This window comes from Leptonychotes weddellii, chromosome 9 (genome assembly GCF_054177405.1).
Source record: "Leptonychotes weddellii isolate Sample4059 chromosome 9, ASM5417740v2, whole genome shotgun sequence".
NCBI lineage: Eukaryota > Metazoa > Chordata > Mammalia > Carnivora > Phocidae > Leptonychotes > Leptonychotes weddellii.
In genome coordinates this window covers 4803331-4816201 of record NC_138377.1, presented here as the reverse complement: position 1 = coordinate 4816201, position 12871 = coordinate 4803331, and the positions used below count along the sequence as shown (strand labels likewise).

Genomic DNA, 12871 nt, shown 5'->3' with positions numbered 1-12871 from the left:
GACTTCGTAGACACAGGTTAGGTTGGAGTGCCGCCTCCCCTGGGCCCCGGGGGCTGGGGGGGGACCCGCGCGGGGAGGGGGACGAGGTGGCGCAGACACGGAGGCGAGTGTCAGGTGAGCATTCTGGCGGTTGGCAACGGGTCCGCTGAACAGGTGCGGGGGCGCCGGGGCGCCGCGCTTAGCTCCTCTCGGCCTGCTCGATTTTGACGTCGTTAGTCAGCAAGTGCTCGCCGTGCCACTTTTTCATGTGTTTCTCCAGGGTGCTGTAGACGCTGAAGGGCATCTGGCAGATGTCGCAGCGGTACACCTCCTTGCCGATCTGCCCGTGCGTCTTCATGTGGCGCGTGAGCTTGCTGCTCTGCGCGCACGCGTAGTTGCACAGCTCGCACTTGTAAGGCCGCTCGCCGGTGTGGCTCCGCCGGTGCACCGTCAGGTTGCTGCAGTTCTTGAACACCTTGCCGCAGTACTCGCACGTGTCGCTGCGCCGGCCCTCCTTGGAGCTCGGCCGCCCGGGGCCCGGGCCGCCCAGGTGCGGCGTGCTGCCCCCGCTGGCCGTGCCGCTGCGGCCCGACAGGCCGCCGTCCAGCAGGTCCCCGGGCGGCGTGGAGAAGCGCAGGCTGCCGTTCTCGGACGAGTGCTCGGACGACGTGGCGAAGGGCGACTGGCGCGCATCCGTGAAGCCCAGGAAGGGGTCCTTCATGAAGTGGCGCGACGCCGCGTAGCCCACGAGCCACTGCGAGTACACGTTCTCGGACGGGATGAGCGCGGCGGGCGGCAGCTCCAGGTCCTTCTCCACCTTGATGCGCTTGGCGGCGCTGTTGAGCCCGGGGCTGGGCAGCGGCGCCGGCTTGCGCGGGAAGAGGCCCGGGAAGGGCTCGGCGCCCGGCGCGAAGCCGCCGCCGCGCCCGTTGACCGCGCCGCCCGGGCCCGCGTCCCCGCAGCCGCCGGCGTCGTCGTCGTCGCCCGTGTCGCCGCCGCCCGGCGCGCGCTTCAGGAAGGCGCCGCGCTTGGGCTTGTCGGCCAGCAGCTCGCCGTACTGCGGCAGCGCGCCCAGCCCCACGTTCTCCATGACTTTGCCCAGCACCAGCGCCTTCTCGTCGGCCAGCGCCTTGGCCGCGCCGCCCACGCCGCCCGCGCCCGCCACCCCGGCCACCCCGCCGCCGCCGCCGTTCTCGCGGTTGCGGCTCAGCTCCGAGTCCATGCTGAAGCTCGACTCGGGCCGGCTCTCGTTCTCCAGCAGCAGCTCCTCCTCTTCCTCCTCCTCCTCCTCGTCCTCCTCCTCGGGCTCGTGGCCCAGCGACGGGTCGCTCTCGTGGTGGCGGAAGTCGCCGTCGGCCGCCTTGAGGCCCTCGCCGGCCAGCTCGCTGGTGCCGGGCTCCGGGGAGCTGGCGGCCGAGAGCCCGTCGTCGGAGCGGCCGGCCAGCGAGCCGGCCTTGTGCATGTGCGTCTTCATGTGGCGCTTGAGCTTGCTCGCCTGCGAGCACGCGTGGTCGCACAGCTGGCACTTGTAGGGCTTCTCGCCCGTGTGGCTGCGCCGGTGCACGATGAGATTGCTCTGGAACTTGAACGTCTTGCCGCAGAACTCGCACGACTTGCTCTTGGCGGGCGGCTGCGGCGGCGGCGTGCCGCCGGGGGGCATGGGCGGCAGCGGCGGCGTGCTCAGGAACGGGGACTTGGGGCTGGGCTGGAAGGGGTTCAGGAGCCGGTGCATAGGGTTGCCGCGGCCCGGCGACACGGGCGGCGGCGTGGAGCTGTTGCCCGCCAGCTCGCGGAGCCGCCGCGAGAAGTCCATGGCGGGCGAGTCGATGGCCATGGGGTTGAGGCGCATGACTCGGTCAAAGGCACTGGGGTGCTGGGCGACGAGCCCCATCTCCTCGGCGCTGAGGCGGTGCGGGTCCAGGTGGTGGCGCGGCGGCGGGCTGAAGAGCGGCGGCGTGCCGGGCAGGCGGCCCTCGCCGAAGCCCGGGTGGTCCCGCAGGATGGGGCCCGTCATGCGCAGCAGGTTGAAGGGGTTGCTGTCGCCCAGGAAATTCATGAGCGGGGACTGGGCCACGGCCTCGGGTCCGAGCGGCGGCGGGATGGTGAGCCGCGGCGTGAGCGAGCTGCTGGCCGGCCCGGGCTCCAGGTAGATGCGGAAGCCGTGCGTGTTCTGCGCGTGCTGCAGCAGGAACCACGCGCTGTTGAAGGGCTGCTTGCATGTTGTGCAAATGTAGCTGGAAGGCTCATCTTTACCTGGGGAGACACACGGACAGAAAGGCAGAGAGAGCGTGAGAAGCAGACGGGGCGCGCGCACCGCGGGGCCACTGACCTGAAGGCGCGCGCGCGGGGGGGCGGGGGAGGGCGGGCATGAAGCGAGTCCTGGATCCGCGTGGCTCCGGAAGGTGGCCCTGGAAGGCGGCCCCGGGGCGGCGGGGGGGGGCCCTTCGGAGCGGGCCAGGGCCGGCGACGTGTCGGACCCTCCGGCGGGCCAAGACCCCACCCGACTGGAGAGCTGAAGAAGCTGGCTCTGTGGGCAGGTGGCCCCGGCAAAGCCCAGATCGGCCACACGACCTCAGCAAGCACCCCCAATTCCTAGACCTCGGCTTGCTCCCCTAAAGAAAAGTTGCTCTTATCCCCATCATCTCAGAAGCCAAATGAGGCGGTGTTGTGAGAATGCCTGATGTCAACGGTAGAACAGCCGGGACACCTGCAACCATGACAGACCAAGGTTTGTCAACCAAGGCACTACTGACATTTGGACCAGGAGGATTCTGGGGTGCGGGTGGGGGGTCCTGTGCTTTGTAGAATGTTCAGCAGCATCCCTGGCCTCTACCCAGTACAAGCCAGTAGCACTCCCTCCCCCAGTTAGGAGGGTCGCAAATCTCTCCAGGCCCAACCAAATGTCCCCTGGGGGGGGGCAAAACCGCAGCTCACGGCTCCCCCTCAGCTTCAGAACCAGTGATTAGGCAATATATGATCCAAGGGGGTTCTAAAAAACACAAGTCAAACTCAATTGCCTGGCAAACATTTTTTTAAAGAGAAATGGCTGATACCTCTGCATCATTTGGGATTTCAGCTATAGGAAATACGAGGGTTTCACACACCAGCATACATGCCGAAAGTACCGTCAAATTTACACATGAACATACAGGAGCAGAAGGAATTTAGCATGTTAGGAAGCCCACTGCCCTCCGATTCCCCCTCTGGCCTCACACACACCCCTACCCACCCCATGGAATCTGGCCTCCGCAGGCCCCTGGGCGGGAGGGAGCGGGGGCCGCTGACAAGCATGAAGACCTTTGCCGGAATGCTACCTGAATGGGAGAATGTCAAATCTGACGGGGCGGTCGAATGAACGGTGGCAAGTGTGGATCTGTTACATGCCGGCTCTGGTGACATCGGGACCAAATCTTAGTGGACACTTGTGGCACTGAGCCAAAAACGTTAGTCTTTGTCCATCATTGAGGCAGTCAGAAAATGGAGGCTGAACGTTTCATCCAGAACCTGTCTCGTGGCCGCCCTCCTCAACCTCCGGGGGCAGCCTGCTGCTTTTCCAGTCGGGGTTGCTCCTAATGCTCTCTATAAAGGGGCAGGTGCGGGCAGGCCCTGCTTTCTGCCATGAGATTCGCTTGCTAGCCAGGGAGGGAACAGGGAACAAGACATCACAGCCCAGATCTTGAAAAACCCCTTTTGTTTTTTCAAACTTTCCTGTACCTGGAAGGTTTTAATGCTGATGAAGTATGGTAGCCGCAGACTCCCTGGTGAAGCCAAAGCTGCAAATTAATTTCCAGACCCCAAATCAGAAGGTGACCTGAGAATACAGCAGGGTGCAGAGTGGAGAAGACCGCCCCCATCTCAGCCTCTCCCCAAAAGACCTTCCGAAATCCCGCACAGAGATTTATTTTTTGTTTTCCGTACACAAGTTATGTTTCCGGGGGCTTCACATTTAGCTGTAAAAACCAAATGACCGAAGGATCCAATGTTCACAGGCTCGGCTGGACAGCTTCAGAGGGCAGAGACCTCCCCGCCCCACTCAGGGCCTGAGGTGTCACAGAAAGGGACCAGCCCGTCCAGCAGGCAGGGTGGAGATCCTCCCAGACCCCAGAACCAACTAGGCCAGAACACCCACCTCCTTTGGAAACCAAGACAGGCTTTAGGAGTGTGGTGCCCCATAGCGATCCGTTCACTCCCGGCTCCTAGTCTGTGTCTGCGTGTTTGGTGGTATGGAGACCAGTGGGCGGCGGGGGGGAAGGACAGAGAGGAAAAAAGAATTGTGAGGTTCGGCTTCACTCTGCTTTTGCTAACAGCTCAAGGAGAACTTCTGAGGCAATTTTCTTTCTCCGGTGTACCCAGTCTGTCTGGGCAATTCAGTTCCCCACGCTGGAGTCCCCGAGGGGAATTTTCCCCGCCTGGAAAACGACAGGGAGGCCTCCCAAGGCCCTGGGCTGCCATGTTTCTCATGGGGCGCCCGCTGTACGGTGGTACCAACCGTGGGCCTTCCCTTCCGGCACACCCCTCAGCTGGCAGAGAAAACACCTCCTATCTAGCTGATTAGTTAATGGACTTGGGCGAACGGAGCCCTCTGCCTCAGACTGCCGCACAAGAGAGCTGGCCAGAAACCACAATATTTAGAGTCCTCTTCAAATCCTCTTCTAAAGCAAGGCAGAATAAATATGTAATAAATAACAAGAGGATAAATAAAATGTCCCTTTCTGACACAGGAGCTAATAACACAAATGAAGTGCCACATCCTACAAGGTCGTAGATCTTCAAATTAAAGAGCGTTTCTGTACCCTTCACCTTGGCTTTTGGAAACTCTAATTAATCGATTTATGGTACACAGCTGCTCGGGTTCTTCATTTTTTAAGTGGGACCCCACCCCCTTTTCCCCAATCTCTTTGTTCATCATCTTCATCTCCTTGGGCTTCAACTCCAGAGCATTTCCTGTTTCTTGTTCTGTTGGCCACATATTTTCTAGAAAGTTCTACTGCTGGTGAGGAATGCGGATATCAGAAGAAAATGCAGAATTCCCCGGCAGGCCAGGAATAAAGAATCCTCTTCAGCCGAAATGGCCGATTAAAACATTTTTTTAACTCAAAATGGCAGCTGCTGGGAAGCCTGTAGCTACATGTTCTAAAGAGCTCAGATGTTTCCACTTCTTGTTTAAAAAAAAAAAAGAAGAAGGAAAAAATGAAAAAAAAAAAAGACACTTCTAAAACTCTGGAGCAGCCAACGGAGGAAGTTACCTGTCCGTAATTCACCCTCAGGTGGGGAAGAGCTATGTGTCCATCAAATAGGATCTCAGAGCCACTGCTCATGCCGGGGTGAGCTCTTTCTTTTCCCACACCCCCGAACTGCTTTGGTTCCCAAACTGTCCTCGCACGATGGCCAGATTCACTGCAGGCGACGATCCCAGGATCTGACAGCTTCTGACTTTTTTTAAATCTCACAGCCCTCAAAGGCCCTCCCTAGACAACTCTCTTTCCACTCTCCCCCAGCTTTTTTTTTTTTTTTCCCTTAATGAAATGTTCATTTCCATATTACCACTTCATGGTTCTCTCTTGCCTAGAAGTAGCCTTGAGCACTAGGGCTGCTCACTTTTAACAAGTGAACAATGTCAGAAGTCTTTGAAGAGCCACTCAGAACATTTTTCTATTCAAAAACTCACTAAATATTTTACACTCACAGCACACCATTCACGGACAGCTCATTTTTAAATGCAATGGAAGACCCCTGGCGAGAGGGTTGGCCCCCTCCCCGTCCCAGGACCGGAGGTCACCCCCTCCTCAAGCTCAGGGCCACCTGCCCAGAGGTAAGCTGGCAGCTCCACGAGGAGACCACTTAGCCAGCGACCCAGACAGGATCCACTCCCACCACGCGCCCCGCGTCGCTGCTGAGGTGCCACGTGATCGGTGGATGCCTAGAATATTTTGAAGTGACGTACCAGCAACATCAAACCCGGCCTACAGACCTAGAAATGTCAGCTGTGCTTCGATCACGAAATCAGGCTTGGCAGCTCAGAACCCAGGGCCCGTGTCTGTCCTTGCTTGCTTGCTTGCTTCCTTCCTCAGACGCTTTTACTCTCAGTTGGCAGAAACCCAGACTGGATCTTCTTTGCTCTCCTGGCTCTAAAGGGAGTCCTTACGATTTTCTCAACCTGGAAACCCTCCCTGCCGTCTCTAGTTACGAGGGCCTGGGCGACCCTACCTCTGCCTTGATGTTCCCAGCACGGTGAAGTCACTCAAATCACAACCTCTTTGGGCCTCGATTTCTACATCAGTAGAATGGGAATAAGATACCTGCCTTTAAAGACGGCTGGGGGTACCCAGTGAGATCCTGCATGGGGACACACACTGTACATCGAGCATGACGCAGGTGTTACGAGTGGGGCTTTGTAGGTTTCGGTGTATAGTATCCATCCTTGAACCTGGCGGTGCATGTTTAAATCTGGCAGTAATAAAACCCACCAGGAATTTTCATGCAGCCTGCCTCAAGCATGAGAGGCTCCAGGGAAGTGAAAACCTGTTCACAGTGAGGAAACATCATTTCTTACAGTGATGCTTGGGGACCGACCGGCAACTGGACCCTCCTGCAACGGATGAGTCTCCCTCCACCAAGAGGGGTTGTTCCTTTTTTTTTTTTAATGAGCATTTAAATAATTGTTCTTCCTTATTATGCTGGTTACTCTAATAATACCAATAAAGGTATCAGGGATGTTCAATAAAAAACACACCTTTGAGTAATTATTCAATGAAAAAGCCACAGCTGAGCACGCTAGTTTAACGGGTCTTTCCAAAGGCCAAGTGACACCATGAGGAAGGGCGCTCGTGCCTACAGGAGAGGAGCGGTCCGCTGCTGCTCAGAGGGGGCAGCGAGGATGCCCCCCCCACCCCCCAGCTCACGCAGGGCCACAGGTGAGATCCCGCCCGGGCCGTTCTCCAAAGCTGGGCAAAATTAGAATCGGCACCCTTGGACTCTGACCTAAGAACCGGGTCTTGGCTTCACACAGCCCTCCACAGTTTGCAAAGTGCTCCGTAGCTGGTTTAGCGTTTTTGCCAGCATTAGCGCCTTTCGTCGTTCCTCACCCCGCCTCTGAGGAAGGCCAGGCAAGGGCTGCATCCCTGCTGGTGCATATGAGGGAATGGAAGCTCAGGGAAGCAAGCGGAGAGAGCCCCGTAGCCAGCAGGGAGAGGGCCGCGGCCCTCCTCAGGCTTCCCGGCCCCAGGTTCGCGCCCCGCCGGCTCTCCAGCGCTCAGCACCACCTGAGGGACTGATCCTTCTCGCTACACTCGTCAGGGCCTGTTTTATGATGAAAATGGCCAAGAAGGAGGTTCTCCTGCCATGCTGTGTGCCCTTCGGTGAAGGGCACGATTATCCTTTCCTGGAACCCAATCGAGGCCACCGCAGGCCTGGCCCCTGGAGGGGGACATTTCACAAAGCAAGTAAGCCCACTGGGGGTTGGGGGGGAGGGCAACAGAACCCAGGACCCAGATGCAGGGCAGGATGCCGGATCCCAGGGTCCCCTGTGCCCCAAGAGAGGGCTTGGTTCACTGGTCCACACCCAGTCCTCCTCCCGAATCTGTAACTGCTAACAATATCGTCTGCACTGTTCCAAAATGATAGTAATTATTATCACTGGTATCCCTTGGATGTGTAGACCCCTTAGTAGTTGAAAAACCGTCTCCCCTTTCATGATCCCAGAAAGAAAATGTCAGCTGGCCACCTGGGCGGTTTTTGTAGGTTTTGTGTTTCTATTATTTCTGCGCACGGCTGTCTACGAAATCTAGAATCACCCCTGCTTGATCTGCAGGTACCCTGTGAAACCTCAGCCTCTCTCCAAGTCGGACCTATGGGAGTAGTCACGACAGCAGGAACCCTAAGCCATCATTAGATCCTTACACGGGCCTGTCCACAGCTAAGTAGAGCTGACCTCACCCGAGGCTCCACACAAGCCCCGAAGAGCTGTCACTGGCCCCATTTCACGGAGGAGGACACTGAGGGCTGGAAGAGGCAAGGCGGTTTGCCCGAGGCCACACAACCGGCTGCGCTCTTGAGCCCTGTGCCGACTGATAAAAGCCCTGGCAAGAGAGGAACGTGTACAGACCTGGGACCCCGGGCCAAGGTACCTGGGCATAGCTGTGCCGGGCGCGGCACCTTACCTTTTGCTCCAGCCCATGTGCTAAGAAGCGGAGGGGTGCTGCTGTGGGCTCGAACCACGGTAACTCGGTGAAATCATGCTGATTACATCTCATGGAAAAGTAAGAGATGCACTTCGGTGGGGGTGGGGGTGGGGGTGATATACCACTCCTGTGTGGTCTCCCTGGTGCTCAGCCAGGCTCTGCCTCACAGAGCCCACGCCCCTCCACCACTGCCCGTGGCAGACGTGGCCAGTCCATCCCTGCATTCTCCCTCCGGGCCTCGGAATCCTCTAGATCCTCATTACCACATTCAGCGTGCCTCTGCCTCGTTGCCCTCCATGGATCCCAGTGCACAGAAGCCCAGTAAGTGGGGGCCCAGGTAAGACGGGGCTGAACTAACGAGGTGGCAGTGTATGTCCTGCTGAGAGCCAAGACCCCACTGGCTCTTCCTTTGTTCAGTGCACAGACAGGAGCTGGGCACCCTGGGCGTCCGCCAGGTACTCTCCCTAGATGGACAGAGCTCACGCTGCAGGGGGAGACGAGACACCTAGTGCCCCCTCAATCATTTGATGAACAGTACGAGCACTGCTAGGTGGGCAGCCAGGGTGCCGGGAGAGGGAAGAACGCAGGGGCCTGGCGGAACTGGGGCTTAGAGCCTGCGGCGTGGGGCTCCCGACTGCACGGCCTCCTTTAGTCCTCGTGATAACTACACACCGCGACCACTGACAGGAGCAATAAAGGAGGCTCAGGGAACTTCAATGAGTTGCTCAAGGCCACATTATTGGCCCTGGGTTATTGATTAAAAATTCATCATCTGGGCTAGATTCCAAGCTCCCTGAGGACAGGGACCGAGCCGGCCTTGGCCGCTGCTGTGACTATGGCCACCCACACAGCGACCAATGCACACGTGCTTCAGAACTGCGAGTGACCTGCGAAAATACTGTGTCCCACGGCCAGCGCTGTTGACCACATCGTCACCCAGACGAGGGTGTCTGGGTGAACCTGCCTGGCCCCACAGGGCTCAGCCTTCACCTAGTGTACCACTCCCTGGGCACGCCGGGCACAGGGCCCACCCAACATGCCCACGCCTCTCAGCCGCAGCGCCTACCACCGGGCAGCCCGGGATCCCAGGGGACTCCAAACAGAACCTGGACACTAGGCCACGGCCACCGCCCCGCCCCCCTCTAAGCCGGCGTCAGCAGGACGGGCGAGCAGGCCACCCACCCATCTTCCCGCATCACAGGGCTGACGGCCCCTGCTGCCCATGGCAAAGGAGAGGCACTCAGCCTTCCCTCACCCTCCCGGTCCTCTGCTTGAGGCCACGTGTTTACACACGGGCTGGCACCTGCTGTTCCCTGCGCCCAGATTACCTGCCTTTCCTTCTCTGCCTGAAAAATGTCTTTTCAGACCCTGCACCACCGCCATAGTATTCCCCGGGCATTTGGGGAATACTACTTGATACTGATCACACGTACTATCATAATCTGTCCTTGACTTTGGTGTGTTCAACTCACATGCCATCTGCACGTGTCAATGCTGGACTTGTACTCTCAGGCAGATGCTCACAGAAACTCTAGGAAGTGGGTTTTAATCCAGACTTACATAAAAAAGAAATGAAGTCTCATCACAGCTCCGTGCAGGACCCAAGGTCATATGGTTTATGGGTCACAGAACCCAGATTCACACAGGGTCTGAGTCCCAGAGCCTGTGCTGCGTCCAGACACACAGCTGGCTGCCCCCTCCACACGAAACTGCAGCCTCCACTATCGTGGGCCCTGGCGAGGGGCCCGGAGCTGGCACACAAACCACTCCACCCACACCCATGAACACCAGCAAGCTGCAGGCTGGGGTACCTCGACTGAGAATAGACACCTGACACACGTGGGAAGACCCCGCTCAGCCTCTCAGCGTTTGGGGACAGTCCACTGACCTTGCCAGCATCCCAGGGGCAGAGGTCCACTGTGTGCTTCATATGCCTGGAGTTAACTAGGGCTGGGAGACCGGGACTCCAGCCTCCCCCACAGCCTCCAACTCAAGCCCCCAACATCCCCCTAGGCAGCTGTGCACAAAAACACCACTGAATCTTGCTTCAAGCAAAAGAGACATACCTGGGAAGTGAGTGAACCCAAGGAAATCTAACTATGTCCCAAATGCTCTAGGGACATGCGCTGCTCATTCATTCATTCATTCATTCATTCATTCATTCATTCACCTCACTATCCAGTTATTCACGGCAGACACGATTCAGAGGGATTGGCCACGACCCCTCCCCTCCAGGAGGCCATAGGTAGGAGCTGAGAAGCGGAGGTGAGTGAGTGGACACAAAGGATCCTAAAGCAGAGCAGAACCTGCTGAGGGACTTCAGAGCACCTGGGGAGAAGGCAGGCAGGCAGGAACACTGCACGGACGGGAGTGCAAGCCGGGGAGAGGGCACCTGCCCAGACCACGGAGGGAAGGCGTGTGGATGTAGGGCACTGCACGTGCACCCTCAGGGCTGCAAAGAAGAGAAAAGCCCGGGGAGGGGAAACGGGAGATGCAGCCGGGAAGGGACGTACCTCCCAGAGATGGCACAGATGCCTGCTCATGGTGCGGGGCTGTCCTCACTCGTCCACACTCACCGTCCAAACCCAGGGCTCAATATTAAACACGGAGAAGAGGTGCTGCTCTCAGGTGTCCTTATCCTTCTTTTAGGGAAACCAAGGAGCACATCAGGACAGTACCCAGGATCGCACTACATCTGGCACCCCAGAAACTGCACTGTGGTAGCAAATGATGAAAGGATCTGTCCGACACCATGTAGTCACTTGCTCCGTCCCCCCTTCCTTGGCTCTATGATGCAGAAAGCACCTGCCGGGCTCTGTGCTGAATGGAGGGACACAGCAATGTACGTCTGCCCGCATGGAGCCTGGAGTCAAGTGCAGGGGCTAATGAGTCCCCATGTTTCTAGTAAGGCTTCAGGCCATGAGGTCACTAGGAGAGGCTGTGACATGAGGCACAGGATCCAGAGGAGGGACAGGCGGACAGCGTGGGAGGATCAGGGAAGACCTCTCCGAGGAGGAGCTCCTGGAGCTGAATTCAGAAGGAAGGAGTCTGTTGTGCAGAGCAAGAAAAGAAAGTGTGTGCCTGGCAGAGGAATCTGCACACACAGAGGCATGGAAATGGGACCCCAGATTCACAGAGGCAAGGAAAAGGATGTGGGACTGAAAGGGGGTCTCAGATCAATCTGAAGAGGCTCTGAAAACACAAAGAAATGGAGCCAGATACAGATTAAATTCCATCGCTATCAATTCCATCACGGTGAAAACCCTGATTTTTTTTTTTTTTTAAATATGAAGATTTTCAAACCCACACTCAAGGCCTACTTGAGTCAAAAACTGTTCCATGCAACAAAATGTCAGTATAACCAAAGGATGAAGGGGAATCCCTTGAAGGGCTCTTTCTGAGACCAGACCTACCCTTTCTGAACTGTGAAACCGTAAGATATAAAGAAATGAAACTGGGGCGGGGTGGGGGGGGGCTGGAAAATGCAAAGAGGAAATTTAAAATCCAATCTATGAGGCTCACTAGCCTACAAGGTGGCTTCAAAATCACTCTCTCCAGCAGGAGTTCTATTATTCCATCAAGATTCTCATCTGAACCACCTAGGCCTGTGATCCAGCTTCAGGAACAGGGTGGTCCAGGTTCTCAGAGGAACAAAGAAGTATCAGAACTGAACTGCAGCTGCAGGCACCATGCACCCCAGATTTCCCCAAACAGTCTCGATTTCAACTGCTCAATTCTGTGGTCAGGCCAGGTGTGCAGTTCAGGCTCAGGAAACAGCCACCCAGCCCTGAAACAAAGCAATATTGCTGACCACGGGGGCATCTCGGGGAAGGGTGAGAACGGTGGTGTTTGCTAGTAAGATGGAAGAGCCGGAGGCCCTTCTGACACGCGGAGTGATTTTGTATGTGGCAACGCACTTACGGCATTCTCGAAAAACTACGGCACATTCCTCAAGATCATCTTTATAGAGCTTCCCCCCCCTTTACATAAGGCACGCAAATCAGCTGGAAATAGTATGTCTTCCCCAAAATAGATGAATGCATCGTCAGATTCCCTTGAAATCTTTCTGTCGACTTCTCTGAAAAGGACCTACAACAGTGGGTTCTGGTGGGCTGAGAGATACACTTACTTTGGTGGTTTTGTTCCATCCCCCATTCCCCCGCAAATATATGCGGTTCTCTGAACGCACCGTAGCACTCTGGGGACAGGAATTTAGCAGAGAATGTGTAGGGGAAGCATGAAGCAAATCCTCCTTATCATTTAATGGAAAAATAAAGAGTGAATTAAGAAATAAACAGGTAAAAAAACACACACAACTCAAGGCATGAGCTGCCAGTGTGCGAGCCGGTGTGTGCGAGCGTGTGCACACCTCATGGGTATCTTCACGCACGCGTTCTGGCTGACACAGGAAGTCTCTCTTCTCCATTATTCATGACTTTCTTCACAAGGCAGGAATAAGGCTTCCTTCCTTTCCTTAAATCCACAAAAATCTTCACATTCCACCCCAAGAAGTATTGCAGGGGCAGTAAATCTCGTTTTAATGGAGTGTACGTTTAGCTCTGAGGAGATAATTGACGTTATGGAGAGCCTCGACGCCGAGTTATATAGGTTAGCTAATGCAGAGGGGACTCATTACCCACACACTACAAACAAGTAGTAATATATGTATATTGTTCAGAATGGCGTCATAGCCAAAGTGTTCCGGTCCGCAG

General features: G+C 56.5%; 1 protein-coding gene across 5 annotated transcripts in view; it reads right to left on the bottom strand.

The window, feature by feature from the left end:
- Positions 1-6: 6 nt before the first annotated feature.
- The window catches only part of BCL11B (BCL11 transcription factor B), a 92165-nt gene continuing 79300 nt past the window's right edge, over positions 7-12871 (bottom strand). For all 5 annotated transcript variants that reach the window (XM_081829964.1, XM_081829967.1, XM_081829965.1 and 2 more), the window contains one exon: positions 7-2232. In XM_081829964.1, coding sequence (XP_081686090.1) covers positions 179-2232 — 2054 coding nt within the window. In that variant the 3' untranslated portion in view covers positions 7-178. The remainder of the gene's footprint in view (positions 2233-12871) is intronic.